The sequence below is a fragment of the Lindgomyces ingoldianus genome, assembly GCF_010093535.1.
Source record: "Lindgomyces ingoldianus strain ATCC 200398 unplaced genomic scaffold BDR25scaffold_22, whole genome shotgun sequence".
NCBI lineage: Eukaryota > Fungi > Ascomycota > Dothideomycetes > Pleosporales > Lindgomycetaceae > Lindgomyces > Lindgomyces ingoldianus.
Window position 1 is genome coordinate 770,133 of NW_022985183.1, and position 16,484 is coordinate 786,616.

At 47.8% G+C, this 16,484-nt stretch overlaps 8 protein-coding genes across 8 annotated transcripts; 4 read left to right on the forward strand and 4 right to left on the reverse strand.

Annotated features, from left to right (window-relative positions):
- Nucleotides 1–3,055: 3,055 nt before the first annotated feature.
- On the forward strand, nt 3,056–3,850 carry BDR25DRAFT_289404 (uncharacterized protein; the record flags this gene model as incomplete). Its single annotated transcript, XM_033688451.1, has 2 exons — nt 3,056–3,478; nt 3,670–3,850. Exons 1-2 carry the CDS (start codon nt 3,156–3,158, stop codon nt 3,848–3,850), a joined length of 504 nt encoding a protein of 167 aa, XP_033546015.1. The 5' UTR covers nt 3,056–3,155.
- Nucleotides 3,851–3,973: 123 nt separating this feature from the next.
- BDR25DRAFT_289407 (peptidase C14) lies at nt 3,974–5,187 on the reverse strand. The gene is made up of 2 exons (XM_033688452.1): nt 4,235–5,187; nt 3,974–4,175 (listed from the first exon to the last, which is right to left on the reverse strand). Exons 1-2 carry the CDS (start codon nt 5,084–5,086, stop codon nt 4,068–4,070), a joined length of 960 nt encoding a protein of 319 aa, XP_033546016.1. The 5' UTR covers nt 5,087–5,187; the 3' UTR covers nt 3,974–4,067.
- A 368-nt stretch (nt 5,188–5,555) lies between these two features.
- BDR25DRAFT_289409 (putative glutathione S-transferase) lies at nt 5,556–6,228 on the forward strand (the record flags this gene model as incomplete). Its single annotated transcript, XM_033688453.1, has 1 exon — nt 5,556–6,228. Exon 1 carries the CDS (start codon nt 5,602–5,604, stop codon nt 6,226–6,228), a length of 627 nt encoding a protein of 208 aa, XP_033546017.1. The 5' UTR covers nt 5,556–5,601.
- A 1,424-nt stretch (nt 6,229–7,652) lies between these two features.
- BDR25DRAFT_356953 (uncharacterized protein) lies at nt 7,653–8,759 on the reverse strand (the record flags this gene model as incomplete). Its single annotated transcript, XM_033695733.1, has 7 exons — nt 7,653–7,718; nt 7,780–8,191; nt 8,235–8,350; nt 8,387–8,419; nt 8,485–8,540; nt 8,614–8,645; nt 8,710–8,759. The coding sequence occupies 7 exons, from the start codon at nt 8,757–8,759 to the stop codon at nt 7,653–7,655; spliced, it is 765 nt and encodes a 254-aa protein (XP_033546018.1).
- Nucleotides 8,760–8,821: 62 nt separating this feature from the next.
- On the forward strand, nt 8,822–10,614 carry BDR25DRAFT_356954 (uncharacterized protein; the record flags this gene model as incomplete). The annotated part of the gene is made up of 10 exons (XM_033695734.1): nt 8,822–8,877; nt 8,927–9,182; nt 9,268–9,309; nt 9,394–9,452; nt 9,517–9,761; nt 9,838–9,937; nt 10,005–10,120; nt 10,189–10,340; nt 10,380–10,471; nt 10,515–10,614. 10 exons carry the CDS (start codon nt 8,822–8,824, stop codon nt 10,612–10,614), a joined length of 1,218 nt encoding a protein of 405 aa, XP_033546019.1.
- Nucleotides 10,573–13,081, reverse strand: BDR25DRAFT_343948 (MFS general substrate transporter). The gene is made up of 5 exons (XM_033693884.1): nt 12,903–13,081; nt 12,424–12,842; nt 12,221–12,373; nt 11,879–12,175; nt 10,573–11,824 (listed from the first exon to the last, which is right to left on the reverse strand). The coding sequence occupies exons 1-5, from the start codon at nt 12,943–12,945 to the stop codon at nt 10,820–10,822; spliced, it is 1,917 nt and encodes a 638-aa protein (XP_033546020.1). The 5' UTR covers nt 12,946–13,081; the 3' UTR covers nt 10,573–10,819.
- A 2,129-nt stretch (nt 13,082–15,210) lies between these two features.
- BDR25DRAFT_372378 (uncharacterized protein) lies at nt 15,211–15,520 on the forward strand. The gene has a single exon (XM_033697225.1). It carries the CDS (start codon nt 15,273–15,275, stop codon nt 15,495–15,497), a length of 225 nt encoding a protein of 74 aa, XP_033546021.1. The 5' UTR covers nt 15,211–15,272; the 3' UTR covers nt 15,498–15,520.
- Nucleotides 15,521–15,855: 335 nt separating this feature from the next.
- Nucleotides 15,856–16,032, reverse strand: BDR25DRAFT_229776 (uncharacterized protein; the record flags this gene model as incomplete). Its single annotated transcript, XM_033685317.1, has 1 exon — nt 15,856–16,032. A coding segment is annotated over one exon (177 nt), but the record flags the coding sequence as incomplete, so codon positions are not given.
- Between the last annotated feature and the right edge of the window lie 452 nt (nt 16,033–16,484).

The window sequence follows — 16,484 nt, forward strand, 5'->3', positions numbered from 1 at the left end:
TATGACCTTGAAGAGAAGCGGGCTGAACTTATCAACACGACTGGCTTGTGGTTGAGGAATCCGGGGGTCGGAGAATCTGATAGGGCTTTCACTCAGTTTTCTTTATCGCGCAGCCACTCCTTGGTCTCGTCACGTTGTTTCTGGTCCCAACTAGGACGGTTTGTGCATCTATGCATGATTCTCCATGATACGCCGGAATTTCTCCACGGCCTTGATTTGGAGACTTACATAAAGCTTAGAGGACCTATTTTCCTTGATGCCTTCTACGATGCTGCCTGGATTGGCGAGTCTGACCACATCCTCCGCATCCTCCATATTTGCCTTGCGTATAAGAAGGAGGTCCAGGAAATCCGCTCCATGAGACGGGCCGCTTACTTCGGCCGATTCTTTTCATTTGATGAGTAGCGCATGCATCGACCTTCAGTTTCCAAGGGGATAAAGACGACGTGAATTCCCAATGCTAAGAAAATCTCCAATAGGCCTGCTACTTATCGATTATGTATGCCTACAAGTGAAGTAATAGTGACGTCATTTCCTTTGACACCCTAAGACTAATGTGTATGTCTACAGAACATGGGGGAAATTACTGCACATCAAGATAGACTGGAAGATCAGTCAACACTCCTCTAAGAGGCGAAAAGTTTCGGAGCAATCAAAACCATCGAAGACTGTAGAATCCCACAATAACTTTCCCCCACTCAATAATTACGCGTCAATGCGCATCTTTTTGTGGAACATCAATGGTGTAAAACTGTTTTTATAGAAGCCTATTACGTCCTACTTCGAAGGCTCAAAATCAACGAACACCGAAGCAAACACACGGATGCCTTCGCTTTGAGAATTTCTCGAATGACACCTCTGGCCAGCTGTGCTCTTCCTTAAGGTGGTGGTTGAATTTCCGAGGTTAAATACGTAGCCACAAACACGTTCTTAACCGCGCGGACTTTCAAAGAAGATTTTGGGTGGGGGTTTTAACATATGTATATTTGGAGAGAAATGGCGATGAGTGGATGCCTATGTATTTCCCGCGCAATTGGGAATGGGGAAGTAGCTGTGGTAGAATGGATTGTTTTATTGTGAGAAGCAGAGTTTGGAATGGGGGGACAATTCTTGATACGTGGTATCGAACATACAGCCTGGCCGGAGGAGCTTCATGATGTGGCATCCGCGATGAAGTATCCTTTCCGATTTTCATCTCGCCAGAGCTCGAGCGCTATTATTTTGAAGGTCCCAGACATATGCCTTTTTTCTTCATCTTAAAACCGTTGACAGTGCTCATTAATCTCGATATTATAATTATGGCCCTCATGGCCCCAGTATCGATGAGCTTGTGGTGCATGCTATCGAAGGACACCGCAGTCCCAACACCGACTTCAAGCGCCATATTGAGACCTGTGCCACCATTGAACTTCGGTCCCGGTGCAATAAGCAGAAGTTCATGCGTTCTGCCCCCAACGTGTTTCGCCAATATCTCTCGATTTCTTCAAACGGGCCACAAGCCAACATGACATTTAGGGTATGCAGTTCGTACAGCAGTCTACCTTCTTTGTATACGGCTTTCATTTCGTGCTTCTAGTCATTGTCGAAGCAGAGGTCTTTGTACAGACGTAGGTATGCCATTGTCTAGCGGGAAGCGTCACAGCGTTCGTCGAGGTTGCTGACTTCGATTAGGGCTACCCGGCTGCTTTCGTTGAGTTGATTGCTAGTTTTGGGGAAGTTGAAGGTCGTTACGTAGCCAGCGAAGCCGGAGTATATAGTGGTAAGGTCGTGGGCGTCCATGCTGAGGTTGTTGAGACGGAGTTCTTTGGGATGTTTTAGGACCACTGATATTGTTACACGAACTAGGTTGGCTTTTGCTAGAGCTTTAAGATATCAGTATCGGATCAGTGACATTCCCCACATCGAGAGTCGGCTCCACGGAGAGGTGTGTTCCCGAATCTGGTGCTAGTGGTATGGGATGGGAACATCAGCGTTGTGTGGCCTAAGTACTCTCTCTCCAACCTTTGAGCCCTTGGATCACCACCGAATCTTCAATGTCCTGGCCACCACCCTGTGTCCTCAGCATCTCCACAGTATTTACGACCCCGGCATGAAATGAGAGATATTATTACGAGATGAGTAAATGGTCCAAGGGGAATAACACACACTAACGTACGATCTCAGAAACGTTCATCTCCCGAACCAGCGCTTCCAACGAGGCTTGTAGGGTGAGATTTTGTGTACGTTCGTACGACACGGAGAAGGAGAGGTAGGTATACGTATCATAACTGTTACAGCTCACGTGATCTGTACAAGTAGTACAATTTACTTAAAGTGCGCTGTACTCTGGTTAAAACAACTAATACTATAGATCTCTAGAGACGCAGGATTAAGGTCTAAAAGCTTGCTGCTTACTATCTTGTGCTGTAGCTAGTTCTTCTAGAGTCAAATAGCCTTAATTATTAGGTACTGTACAACTAGCTGCGCTAAAACACCTCTCGCACTCGCAACTAGTAGCTAAGATAGTACGGAAACTAAGGGCAAAGTTAATCTTACGCTCCCTTAGTAGGTGCTAAACAATATAGTTATAGCCACTCACCACCTTTGCAGCGCCCTAAGAGCCTTGATCATGACACCAACAGCAGATCCAGAGGCAGATTACCTTGGCCTGCTCCTCTAGGAGCGCTAAATCTGCGCGATAAGTCCACTACTCGCCAGAGCCCTCCTACTCCTCTAGAATCGCCATACAAACTTCCTAAAAGGGTAATACAATCTGTACTACGTACCGTACCTGGGGCATGATTAACGTACGGTGCAGCTCATGAACTCAGTACGTTCGTACTAAACACGTGACCGTTACGGTTCACTTTATACAGACCGTAGTACGGCCCGTTGGAAGCCCTGTCCCGAACCTGGCTGATGCGTATAGCTGAGCACACCAACACCAGCCTTTACCCCACTTCATAATCGCCCCAGAAATCTATTCGTGAGGGGCTGGGATTTAACTCCGAACAAGCGCTTACTCTTCCCATCCCATCATCCTGAAGATCTCTAATCTATATTCCCGAAACCCCGGGCCTGGTCAACCGCAAAATCTGATCTGATCCTCAACTCCACGCTTTTCTTTCCTACCAAGGACACACAACGCCCACCTTCAAGTCCCCTTGAAGAGCACAATGTCCGAGCCCAAAAACCCCTACACTGGCGCACCCTCCCTCTACCCTCCTTCCATGTTCTCCACCTCCATGTCCGGAACCTGTCTCTGCAAAGCTATAGCTGTAACCATCAGCGACTCGGCGCTATTCACAACGCGCAGAGGGCACCTGTGCCATTGCTCTAATTGTCGGAAAATTTCGGGCTCGTATGTCGCTGCTAATTTCGTGATTGAGAAAGAGAAAGTCGAGGTTAAGGATAGAGAGGGGACGCTGAAGAAGTTTGAGGATTGGGAGACTGGCAGTGGGAATGTTGTGATTAGGGGGTTTTGTGGCAGGTGTGGGTGGTAAGTCAGAGCAAGGTTTAACACTTGTCGTTTCCCCCCAACGTTAACAGATATCAATATATGCCATCCCAGCGATCCACCTTCACCACCAGACGTTTATCTCGTCTTCCCACCCGCAACCCCCGGGGTGGGATAGACTTTCGTTGAACTATCTCCCGCAAATCTTTCCTGCTGACATAAAACCACCCTAGTCCGGTATTTTCTGAGTCTGCAATCACACCAGATAAGATCATCCTTAAAATGGGACTTTTCCCTCGCATCCCGGCACCGGAAGCGGAGAGCTTTGCCGAACATCGACATGAATGGCAGGGTAAGCATGACGGGGTTGTGCAGTTTGCGACCGTGAGGGGTGGGAGGAGGCTGGGGGGGTAGAGCTGTAGGGGTTGTGCATGGGTTGCCGATGAAGGTAGGGGTTGGCTAGAGATGGGGTGGCAGAGAGTGGAATATTGAAACGGAACGAGGATTTAGGAGATGACAACAGGAAGCAGACATGGCATCGATTTATGGACTAATTTCATCAGGTATCCAAACTGCATGTTGAGTCTGGAGGGGGTCTCAAAATGCCCATATTCCCTGAAATTTAACATGATTAGAGTATCAATGGCGTATTTTCTAGATCCATCTCGACGCCGCAGCTCAGCTGTGGGATCTGCGAATACTTACTCTGGTCCAGTAATTTTCTCGTCGTCTGCAGCGCCTGTTCTAACGTCAGTATCATACTTTCACGCGGGTACCTTTTCCAATATCATTACTCACCTGCACATACGAGGGATTTGCGTCCCGCTTCATAGTCTCCAAGAAAGCCCACGTCATCGCCCCAGTACTCTGACCCTGAATCCTCGCATCCGCACTCGTCTGGTCATCCCTACACCCACTAAACATCGTCACCATCTTCTGCTCACTTCCATACTGACCCGCAAACTCCCCACCCGCCAACCCCTCCTCCTCTTGCTCACCCATATGTTTTAGTCCGCGGAAAAAGCTCGTGGCGCCAGCAAAAAGTTCCCGCGCTTCGCCAATTTTCTCGTAAGAGAAGCCGCCTTGAATGAGATTTGAAGCCTGGCCGACGAGCTGCGCGCCGGCTTTCAAGTTATCCATGAGGTTGATCTGGCCCTCGGAATCACTGCGATACACGAACGGGAGTTCCACAGCGGAGCCTGAGTGGCAACAATCCATGACAATGAAAAGAGTGCAACCCGGCGCCATCCGCGTGACCAGGTGCTCATGAAGCAAGGTACTGCTAATCTGTCCACGTTCCTCAAAGTCAATCGGCACAATCGAATCATCAAGACCAGTCGAGCGGTTTCCATCAACATCCTGGATCTGGCCGCCGTGTCCAGAATAGTGCAAGAAGAGCGTGGAGTTCGGTTCGCAGACTAGCCAGTCCATTGCTGCGAGGATGTTGTGGCCTGTGGGGTAGTACGGTGAGTCGTATGGTACTCCGCGGAGGTCGGAGAGAACGATTCGCGAGCGGTGGTCGTCCGTATAGCCGCGATAGCTGAGAAACTCAGCGATGTTGTCGATGTCTTGGTGGCACCCTTGGAGTGCGTTCTTGGTCCCGGTGTAGTTGATCCCAATGAGGAGCGACTTCTTTCGCTGGTTGGACATTTTGGCGGATAACAAAAGCGGGGGGAAATAAAGAAAAATGTCGTTAAAATAGCGTCCGTAATCAGTACTTACAGATATAGGCGTTGATAGCTAGAAAAGAGGTGGTGAAGTCGAGGGCCGAGAGCCGGTCGGTGAATTGGCGCCGATCGTTACGTGTTTCGGAATTGCTTTTGTGGAACCTATCAGGTGAGAGCTCTCACCTATGGGATGCAGCCCACCGGCCCACGTTGAAAACATCAGCGGAAGTCAAAATTGAGATATTTCTCGGGATCTAAACACAGGCAAACATGAGTACTGAATGAGCTTCATGGATACCTCCCGTGCCAAGATCAGATCTTCTTCAATAGGGCATGGGACCCGGGGATGACAAACCAAGCCCTCCAATCACACATCACGCACCTAAGGCGGAATAAAAATGGACACGATTATCGAGCAAGAGCGGTACTCAACTCGAACCCATTATTTTCTTGAACAACCTCTGAATCTTGACAATTTCCAGCAAACCCTAACACATTATGCATTTGTACGAAAGCATAGTACCCTCCGGGAATGCCTATAAAGTGCGGCTATTGCTTTCGCACCTCGGAATAGAATATGAAACAACCTTCCTCGATATTCTCACAACTCCGCCAGAGACACGAAAGCCAGAATTCCTCGCCATCAATCCCAACGGCCGCATCCCCGTGCTAATCCTCGATGATGGAACTCCCCTCGCCGAATCTAATGCGATTTTATTCTACCTTTCCGAAGGCACAAAATTCCTCTCGGAAAGTAAACTCGGTCGGGCTAAAATCCTGCAGTGGCTCTTTTTCGAGCAATACTCGCATGAGCCGTACGTCGCCGTCTGGAAATTCTTGACGTATTGGGGCGACTTTAGCGATCGATCGGAAAGCGAGGTGGAGAAGCTGCGGCAGAGAGGTCAAGAAGCTTTAGATGTCATGGAGAGGCATTTGGAGGGGAAGAAATTCTTTGTTGACGATGCATTCTCGATTGCGGATATTGCATTGTATGCATATACGAGCGCGGCAGAGGTAGTAGGGTTTCAAGTGGACGGGAATGTGAGGGCGTGGTTGAAGAGAGTGGAGGAGCAAGATGGGCACGTTAAGATCAGGAAGGATCCCACTGGAAAATGTCCCTTGTAGAGGATTTAGAGTCTACTATTCACAGACTAAGAATGAATTGTAGATTAAGTTTTGGCAGTGAATAGATCTTGATAATCTTGACCCTCGAGGCGATGATACATATTCGGGAGGTTCAGTGCATATCTCGTCATCTGTAGAACATCTAGATAATCAGGCCAAGCGGGCGCGATCAGAAGGCGACGTCAGTGTTGTCAACGGCCCTTAGGCCGTAGTTACGGATGCTGTTGAGATGTGAATATAATCAATATATAAGCTATGATAGTACTGTAAAACGAAGAGATTTCTACGCTACGTAACGTAGGCCGTACGCCTGAAGGGAAGCGTATTCTGTATCTATTTTAGAAATTAATATTTATAACAATCTCATTTAGTTTTGACAGCTCTTTAACAACTGTTGTAATTTATGTAAATTACCCTATCTTAAACTAGTTCTTCTCTAACTGTAGTGCCTGAATTTTCAAGTCTTGTAGCTAATCCCTGTATTTTGTAAATTATTCAAGCAGCATAATATTGTCCTCAAAACCCATCCACTTAGCACCAATTCAAAGCCTAAGTTCCCCCCTCTACTAAAAAACCCCCTAATCGTCGTTGACTTCATTCTGTAAGGATTCTGGATGAAAGGGCACTAGTAGCAACGTAGAGTGGTGGGAAGGGCCAATGAGGTCTATTCAACAGGGCGGTGAGACCAACCGCTACCGAGCCGAAGTGGCCACAATTTTTCTTATGAAGGCTAAGATAGTGACGTAAGCCCTAATAGGGGTTAAAACAGGCCACCCTACCTTACATTATCCTCCTTTTTGTCAGGCTTTCGTCCCGAGAACTAAAATAGGGTAATAGATTCCTGTGTGGATATCCCTAAGATTCGCACGTTCACCATGTGAAGTGAAGGTGAAAGACGGTGGTGAAGTAAGAGAGTCAGTGAAGGAGGCAACAGTACACGTGACGCGCTAGTCAATGAGCAGTGAAAGTGAAGTAGCCTATATAGGAATCCCGCCCGCCTATGGACACCATTACTCCTTTCCTCCACTCCTTCGCCGTGGTAAGTTTTCAGCGTATGTGGGCCCCCCACATTCTAGGCCAAATTAGCGTAGTCTGGCAGACATTGGCTCTCTCCAGCCTTCGCTAACTTCTTTTGCAGCACCTGGCCTCTCTCCGCGCCCTTTGGTTCTGATCTGGCTCGTCTTGGCTCTCCGTAAGCTCTCTCAAGCCTTGTTTTGCCTCTGTTTAGCGCAAAGAACCCCTTTTCAACCTCCTTCGGCACAATATGGTGGGTCTCAGCATTGCCAAGCGTCCTCAAGCCGATGCCGTCAAGCATGCACGCGCTGCCTCGACAAGCTTGCCAAAGGGCAGTTCAATGTTGATGATTATCCCTGTCGTTTTCCCAAGGATGAAACCTTAGTCGAGACCTTCTAAATCAACGGCACCTACTTCAACAAATATCTCCATTGCATGCAACTTGACCAGAATTGCTTCCATGTAAGTGCCTGAGTCTGGTCTGGCCTCCTTAGGCCCTCTTTGATTCTATTAACTATCCTATAGCCTCCAGAGTACATTCGCCAGGACTACGTGAGGCTTGAGCGCTTGTTGTTGGAGTGGGAGGAGGCCATAGTTGGAGATAACGATGCGACGGTCGCTTCCAACATTGCCCAGGCCAAACGGGCTGTCGTGGACAAGTCCAACCTGATGATTGCCCTGCTGCGCTGGTAAGTCGCTCTTTGGCTCTCTTGGTCCCCTTTTGGCGCTGGCTGGCTCTTCTAGCCACACTCTGAAGCTTTCTAACAAATTGCGCGCTCGCTCTGGCGAGGATGACTGTACTGCCACTGGAGTGGTGCTCAAAGGTCGTGACCGCACCAAGGAGTCCATTTTCCGCAAGGAGAAGCAAGCACAAGCAGCGGGAGATTGAAGACGCTTGGCAATGCTGAGACCCACCATATATTGTGCCGAAGGAGGTTGAAAAGGGGTTCTTTGCGCTAAACAGAGGCAAAACAAAGCTAGAGAGAGCTTACGGAGAGCCAAGACGAGCCAGAGCGGAACCAAAGGGCGCGGAGAGAGGCCAGGTGCTGCAAAAGAAGTTAGCGAAGGCTGGAGAGAGCCAACGTCTGCTAGACTGCGCTAATTTGGCCTAGAATGTGGGGGGCCCACATACGCTGAAACTTACTACGGCGAAGGAGTGGAGGAAAGGAGTGATGGTCTCCAGAGGTGGGCGGGATTCCTATAGTCTACTTCACCGCTGCTGCTTGTTAACTAGCGCGTCACGTGTTTTGTTACCTGCTTCACTAACTCTCTCACTTTACCACCGTCTTTCACCTTCACTTCACATGGTGAACATGTGAATCTTAGGGGTATTCACACCTGAATCTATGATCTTATTTTAGCTTTCGGGACGAAAGCTTGACAAAAAGGGGGATAATGTAAGGCTGGGTGGCCCCCTATCAGCGCTTATTTCACCATCATAGCCTTAATAAGACGAATCGTGGCCACTTCGGCTCCGCAGCGATTCGTCTCATCAACCCCCGTTGAATAGACCTCATTGACCCTTTCCAGAACTCTATGTTGCTACTCGTGCCCTTTTATCTAGAATCCTTACACATTCATGGAAATACTATCTCTCGTCTCTATACAAAATGCACCAATTCCGAGCTTTTTTAAGTCTGAAATAAAAAAGGCTTACGATGATATCCAAGGATTACCCTTGAAGAGATGTTGTAGATCTGAAGTGTTTTTGTAACCAGGCCAAGTCACTGTCTACTAGTGACTGTACCTCTCTATTTCTCAAGGCTCTCTTAGAGGCTCCACATCAATACAACACTCTTCCGCTGCACTACCACCCGGCCGTACAGTTTTTGTCGAAGGAAATGTCGAAGGAAACCAGAAGAGCTGTATTGTTGCACGATGGTGATATCTCTGGGGATTGGATGCAGCGGACTAGCAGAGGATCAGGTGCTGGATTACTTGTCAGTGTTAGTCTTTGAACAAGCCTTCATTAGAAGTAGTTGAAATAGCTATTGCAAACTCTAACTACATTTGTTCTTAATTGAGACTCTTACACAATACGATGTTTTCTTACATTTTGTTGATCCTGTAATCCCTCCTAATTAGGAGTGAATTGTAGTAAGATGATAAAAGAAGTTATGGTGAAACATGCTCTTTCGCTATCAACACTAGTCTTGCTTGCCGTGTCTTCATTTCAATTCAACTAAGAACGCTATACAACGACCCTTTACGTAAAATTTAAAATTTAAAAATTTTTTTTTTTTTTTCAAAAACTACGGCCGAGGAATGATTGAGTAGAAGGGGTAAAATTCTTCGCTCTTCCAATCTCAATAAAGACGGATGCGGCTTGGACACCATTATTTCCCGAACTCCAAAGGGATATTCGCGCAAAATCAAGCCGATGTTGATTCAGGGCCTTCTGAGGCTCTCTCTGACCACTTCGAAAATGCAAGACAGTAGCTCGGCTAAGGATCTGGCTTTGAGCCAGGAACTAATCAAGCGTATTAATATGCCTGCTAACCTCGAAACAGCTCATATTCGTTACACTACTACCACATAGGCCGCCGTTGAAAATTTCAGCCCTATGAATAGCTATGCAAAATCTTTAATAGTCAGGTAGTCAAGACTTTGAGACATGTTTCGTATCCAAATATACTGCAACCGTAGGAGAGCGAGACCGTTCGCTTGAACATTTTACCTTCGACTACGCAACAGCGTGCGGTTCTTGGCAACAATAAGAGTGACACACTTCATCCTTCTCCAACCAATGTCCCTGCACTAAGCACGCCTTCTCCACTACTGCTCAAACGACCCTGTCCACAACCTCACTCTCTTTCATCTCCCTACTCCTTCTCTCCCTCCCTCTACATCTTTATTCAAACAATCGTAAACGTCTCAGGTTTCTACCTTTATTTAACCTCTTATAAACCTCTTTCTCATTTCTGCTATCGTCTTCCTCTGTATGAGGGGTTTATGCGGAGAGCCATTTTCAAGCTCCTGCTCTACGACACATGCTAAGGTGGTGTTCATTCAAGCTTGCATTCACGAACCTGAAGTCTCAAAAGCATTACCATACACATCTCTACCATAGAGCCCAAGTAGTTCTTCAGAATAAGAGGGTCTCAAGAATTCTTCTGAGACCTGGGTGCTCCGTTTAGCTTATCCCGTGCCGTAGCGTTCGGGCTGCGCCACCATTGGATGAAGCAGACAAAATCGTCCTTTGCTCTTCAACTAGCAAGGTTGATGTGAAGTAGAGAGAGTGACAGCCTATAATGATGAGGGAATACGACTAGGAGAATGAGCATTAAATATGCTGGGCTGGAACCCGTTGCAAAAGAGGGAAACCCAATTGCTTGTCATTCATTCTACGGGACATATATGCCTTGGCTATAATCTGTCTATCCCTGCTCTTGCGATGTATTGCCTAGTTACTCGAGAACTTGTGCTGCTAGGAGAAACATCTATACTAGCTTCTGTATCCGCGAAATGCTTGCGTGAGCAGGGCTTGTTGAGAGCGCAAGATCTGAGTCTAATCGCTCAAGATTTATCATCATCTCCTTGTGTCCTCAAAGCCATATCCGACTGCATCAAGGCCCTTTCAAGTACCACCCCAACTAGCCACACCAGGTCCAATCCCTGACGCACCCAGATTCGAGCTAAGGCGTCGGAAGCCAACACCCATGCCAACCGGAACAGAAGATCTCCTTCGCAGGGGTCTACCATTCCGGGTCCCCCGTCGTCTCGCTGAATGACTCCTGACTTGCGCTATGCTGCTCCCGGTGCCCCAGCGGATGTGGTGTCTTCCTGGTCCTTCTTCTTCGCTCCAGAATGCTTCATCCTCGGATTCAATCGCTACACTAGATCGAGTACTGGTGTAAGAAAGCAGGTTGGTTGATTCCCCGTAATCGCATTCCGAAGCCACAGCATCCTCATCATCGTCTGCACCCCCTAATTTTCCATCTTCACCCGACTCTTCTGAAGAAGCAGAAGCAGAGACAACACTCTCCATATCCGAATCTGGATCATCCCCAAACCCCTTGCCCTCTACTAGCCACAATGTCGGAATGAAGCCTAGAAGCGCGATCGCAGCCAGCGCCCAAAATGGGGGGATGACGTACCCTCGCTTGACGGCCCAAGTAAAGATTCCACCGCCAATTGAGGGCCCTGCAGCACGACCTACAGCGGAGACGCTGGTTGCAAGACCGTTGACAGTTCCGAGAACCCGGAGACTGGCAGCGCTGTTTGTTAGCATGATGGTTGATGCTGGGAAGGCGAATGTGCCGCCTACGCCTCGAATCATCATTAAGATTAGAATAGCAACCTGTTGGGAGAACTGAGTAGGGAGCAGAGAGGTAAATGGTGTGATGATGAAGACGACAGGGTAGATCAGCATAGCCATCTGGAGGCATGGAAGAACTCCAAAATAGCGGGTGAAGGGGGGAAAGACGAGAAACTGGCACAGAGTTGAGGATATGCTGAAGATGGTGAAGAGAACGCCGATCTGTCCATTCTTGAGACCGAAGCCACCACTGAATTTAAGTGGCAGATTTACTCCGGGATCGTCGATGCTTTGTGGAGGGTGATGCATGAAGACGGGAAGAAGCTGCATGGATGATGTTATGGATACGCTCAGTATTAAGTACTACAGGGAACTTACCTGATCGTAAGCCAGAGAGTATAACGCTATAAAGGTGTAGGCGACCAAATTTAAGGTCGTCTGGCATGTTAGCACATCCCTCAACCTCGGCTTCTTTTCGATTTCGGCGGCGATTATGGGGTCCTGCGCTGTTTCCTCATCATCGGGTGCTTTCTGGTGGAAAAGTAGCGGTTCCCTTTCAGCGTGAGACTTCTTCTGTCGCTTAGGGAGGTTGAAGGCCTTGCGAACCCAGGCAGCGATCTTAGCGCCAATAATCAAGCCCAAGTCTCGATCGTATTTCTTGCTTTCAAGAGATTCCTAGTTATGTTAATGGAGCGCAGTGAAGAGTGATATTAGACATACTTTTAGGAAAAGCCAGCCAGTGACAATGCCAATGCTAAAAAGAACGGCAGCAACAATGTTGGGCAGTACATATGGGTATCTTTCGAGAAACCTATCTCCATGTGGTTTTTGTGCATCTATATGAAGAGGGTTCGATAGAACGCCACCTAATGTCTAACACCTACGGTCAGCACCAGTGAGTAATTTGTAAAAGACGAGTATACCGGTCCAAATATGGCACCAATGGTGTAGACCAAAGGCATGATACTGAATGCTCGAGGCTGCAATTCTTTCCATGGACAAAGCTCAGCCACGGCAGTTCTCAGAATGCCAATATTCCCGTTCCCCAAGCCTTGCAGGGTGCGAGCTGTGATGGCCATGGGTAAGCTAGTCGAGAAGCCCCAGATCAGGGTTGTGATCATGGTATTGATCAATCCAATAAGAATAATAGGCTTCCTCCCAAAGCGGTCAGACGCAGCACCCCATGGTATGCCTGTCAAGCATTGGCTGAGGGAGAAGACAGACGACGTCACGCCCGCCCAGCGCGCAATATCGTTTTTCGGGACTCCAAACGACTCGATCATTTCAGGGAGGTAGGGGAACACGGAGGTAAGAGCGATGGGCTCAGCGAAGCGACATATCGCTGGGTGTGCTTTTTAGCAGTCCCACTTGAAGATTGGTCAAGTTTGGACGTAGAACTTACATAAGATCACCAGCTGTTTGACTGGGAGGCGGCGTTGTGTCATGGCGGTGTGACGTGAAGCCTTGAGGGCATTCTAGAGTCTAGAGAAGAGGGAAGAGAGAAGAGAGGGAGAGAGAAGAGAGAAAGACGGGGAGAGAGAAAGATGAGGAGGTAGGCCGTCCAATCGAAGTCTGAGTCAACACTGCATGTGGCCGGTGTGAACTCATGCGCAGTCGGAGTAAACTCATGGAACTAGTGGCAATCACGCGCCATCTCGACATCCTCCGGCTTGCCACCATCCATCCATTTTCATCCTGCATCCACTTTCACCCTGCATCTATTTTCACCCCCCATCTCAGGCCCTCTGCCAGTGCAGAATGCCATGTCGTCGAATTGCGGTTGAAGAGGAGCCAAAGTGATCGTGTGCTGTCGAATGGCAAATAGCACAACCGGTAAGCCCAAGCTTCGGCTCGGTTCGTGAGCTGCCAGTGAACCCCGCCAACTCCAGGGTTCGCATATCGATGCAGGAATCCCTGAAGGCGCAGTCTTATTTTCATCGCATCCTTCTCAATGGCTAGCCTGAGACAAGCTTATTCCTTCATTGTTTCTCAGAAGTCGTCTCAATGTTTTTTCTTGACTTCCAAAGTGGCGGAACGCCCCGCTTGTTCATGCTTATCGGTCCCAGTCCGCCGGGTACTCCGAAAGAAGCATGCCGAAAATACTTTGTTTATTCCGAGGATTTCTTTTGACTGTGTCCAGCGATGCGCCACGATCGCACGCTAATGGCCGTCGTCAATCTTTCACCTTTAAATCATTCCCGGTGGATCACGTCTTACGTACCTGGCCCACTTTTTTTGACTGTTCCGCTCAGATACTTGGAAAAAGCGGAGGGTGGAGGGTGGAGGATCTGAGACATTATCTCAACCGAACACGAATTGCCTGACATTGGCCCCGACCAGGTTTCCGTGCCCTCCTTCAATTTTTTCGGCTTTGAACACCAGAAAGCATGACCAATGTTCAAATGTTTTAACCTTCCACAGCATAATCTCTCAACTTAACATAGGGCTATGGGTAGATACGACTCCCAGGCGGCCTATAACATCTCACAATCACTTTCGAGCTGGTCTTGGCGAATTTGAGCAGATGGGATCTCGGTTTTCGTCTTCCGAGTGGGGGTGATTTCCAAGAATACTAGGTCACAATGTTGGTGAATCGCGTTTCTTCGTGGAGAGGCCACCTATTCCGCTTGCATCACACACGAACTAGGTAACATCCACGTGTTGAATGTAATTGCCTGGGGAAATACGACATGTATAAGAGTTCGCAAAGAGGCAGGGTGTTGTAGTTGTTTATCGCAATCTCAGTTATAGAGAGATACGCGGCATGAAGAAATTTTAAACCATTCTTGGCCTTGTAGCCTTAGGTCTATCCCCTTTGTCCCGAGAAACCCACCGCGCTGAGAAGTATGAGGGGTACTTTGACTTCAAGCAACTCAGACTCTACGGACACGTTAGTATCTATAATAGTCCTATATATATTGTGTTCTGTAACTATTCCTGAACAGTAGAACCCTTCTAGCCTAAAACTACGTTCGCACCGTTACCTTTGCGCTTAATTTACAAAGTGCCTCTTTTTATACTAAATCAGACTTCCTTCTCCATTGCACCACCGCTAAACTGTTACCACTCCTTATACTAATAATAGCGTCTTATCAAAGCTTTAGAGCTTTGCTACAATGCTTAGGAGTAACTATTAACATGGTATTTGCTATCTCGCGGAAATCCATGCAGTGTCGCCACACTGATCGATACCTCTAATAATAATGGCGATAACCGGTTCAGGCTAGTACAGAACCAACTCCACCTCGCATAAATTAACTCAGGGTGTAGTTTCCCTAGAGTGGTTGTTGAGCTATGGTTGCGCAGAGACTTAGCAAGCAGGCCAGTCTTAGCCCCACAGCCTTAGTTATGCCTCTAGTCAACTTACTAAACTCTCTGAGAACACTTGCAGAATCGCCGCCTTACAAGGCTTAGTTTGGAGCGGGTCAGCCGTCCCCCCTGCTACAGTAGCATGATCGAGGCGTTCGTCTGCCTCTAGCAAGACTCATGTGCCGTGGCAAATATTTAACACGTAATTCTGGTGGGCGTCTTCTTACATTAGTGATGGTATGCTTGAAGCTTCGCTGTGGCAAATTGGCAAGCTATATATTCATGCAAATTCCCGGCCCTATGAAATAGAGAGAGAATAATAAATATATTATAGTAAATAACAATGACATAAATGCTCTGATGCCCTAGGACGCATTAAGCTTGTTACGTTCAACCTTACATATCCATACCCTTCCATGACTAGTACCAATACCAATCATATTCGTAGATACTATAAAATACGATGGTCTATCTTTTGATGGTAGCCATAACAGGTTCCCCAGGTTGTATACTATCCATGTATGATCTGAACTCCAGCCTAGGCCTTGGTAGACCATGTTGTCATTTGACCCACGCGTTATGGCCCTCGAGCGTCTGGAGGCACTCGCCGCTGCTTGCATCCCAGATCTTGACGGTCTTGTCACCTGACCCTGCGCCAGCCGGTTCGAGTTGTGAGAGAAGGCTCTGAGCCGGACTACGCGCTATGGCCCTTGAGCTTCTGGAGGCACGAGCTCTATTTCTCTTCCATAGCTAGCTTTATTGTGATCTAATCCCGCCCTTCTCTCTTAAAAAGACCTCTTATCAGACTGCAAATTGGGTTGAATAGGATTGTAGCGCCATATTCCTGAAGAGGGCTCTTCTTCATTGCCCACTTGTGAGACACGAAAAATTGACGCGCATCCCGCACTAGCTTGATCAGTGCGTGTGAACCTATTCTTCCATAGCCTGTATTAGCAGATAATATGCATAGATATAATCGCTAATCTCGGTTTACCTCTGCTACAGTCTTACGTCTCGTCATCGCAACTACACACCGCGGCATGCTCTTACAGAGGCCAAGTGCTTCTAGCCAGGAGAGGAACATCCTCTTTGTTAATAGTACCTCCATCATGTAGACCGCATGCACGATTTTCACAGAGATGGTCGACCCAGTAGATGCACGAGTAACGTGATGCTGCTAATGGGTCTGGGTCTGGTTGCTTAGACTGCTCGGTAGGATACCCTAACTAACAAAAGCTGTACATGTCTTGCCGGAGTGTCTTAGACATGACTTGGGGTGATTTCGAGAAGATGGAATGGTGAATATCCCTAATCCTGCACGGGAAGATGCTATGGCTTGGTTTATCAGATAGGAAGTCTCGAGCAGATTGATGGATGATGTAGAAACTGCCTTCTCGTATTTTAAAGAATGAGCTACACATCTTCACAACTTGATTTACGTCCTGGGCCTCGGTAGGTAAGCCGGATAAAAGATGCAATTCTTGTAAGTGTAACGGACAGTACGCAGCGATAACAGGGGGCATAACCTATCGGAAATGTTATGGATATTGACGCTGCAGATGTTTGATTTACTCTATCATCTGACGATATACGTCTTTTAGTTCTGTTGGGATTTCTTTAAGGACCTGTAGTGCCTCCTAGGCCATCACCCCCTTTAGCTCCTTAACAAGAAGAG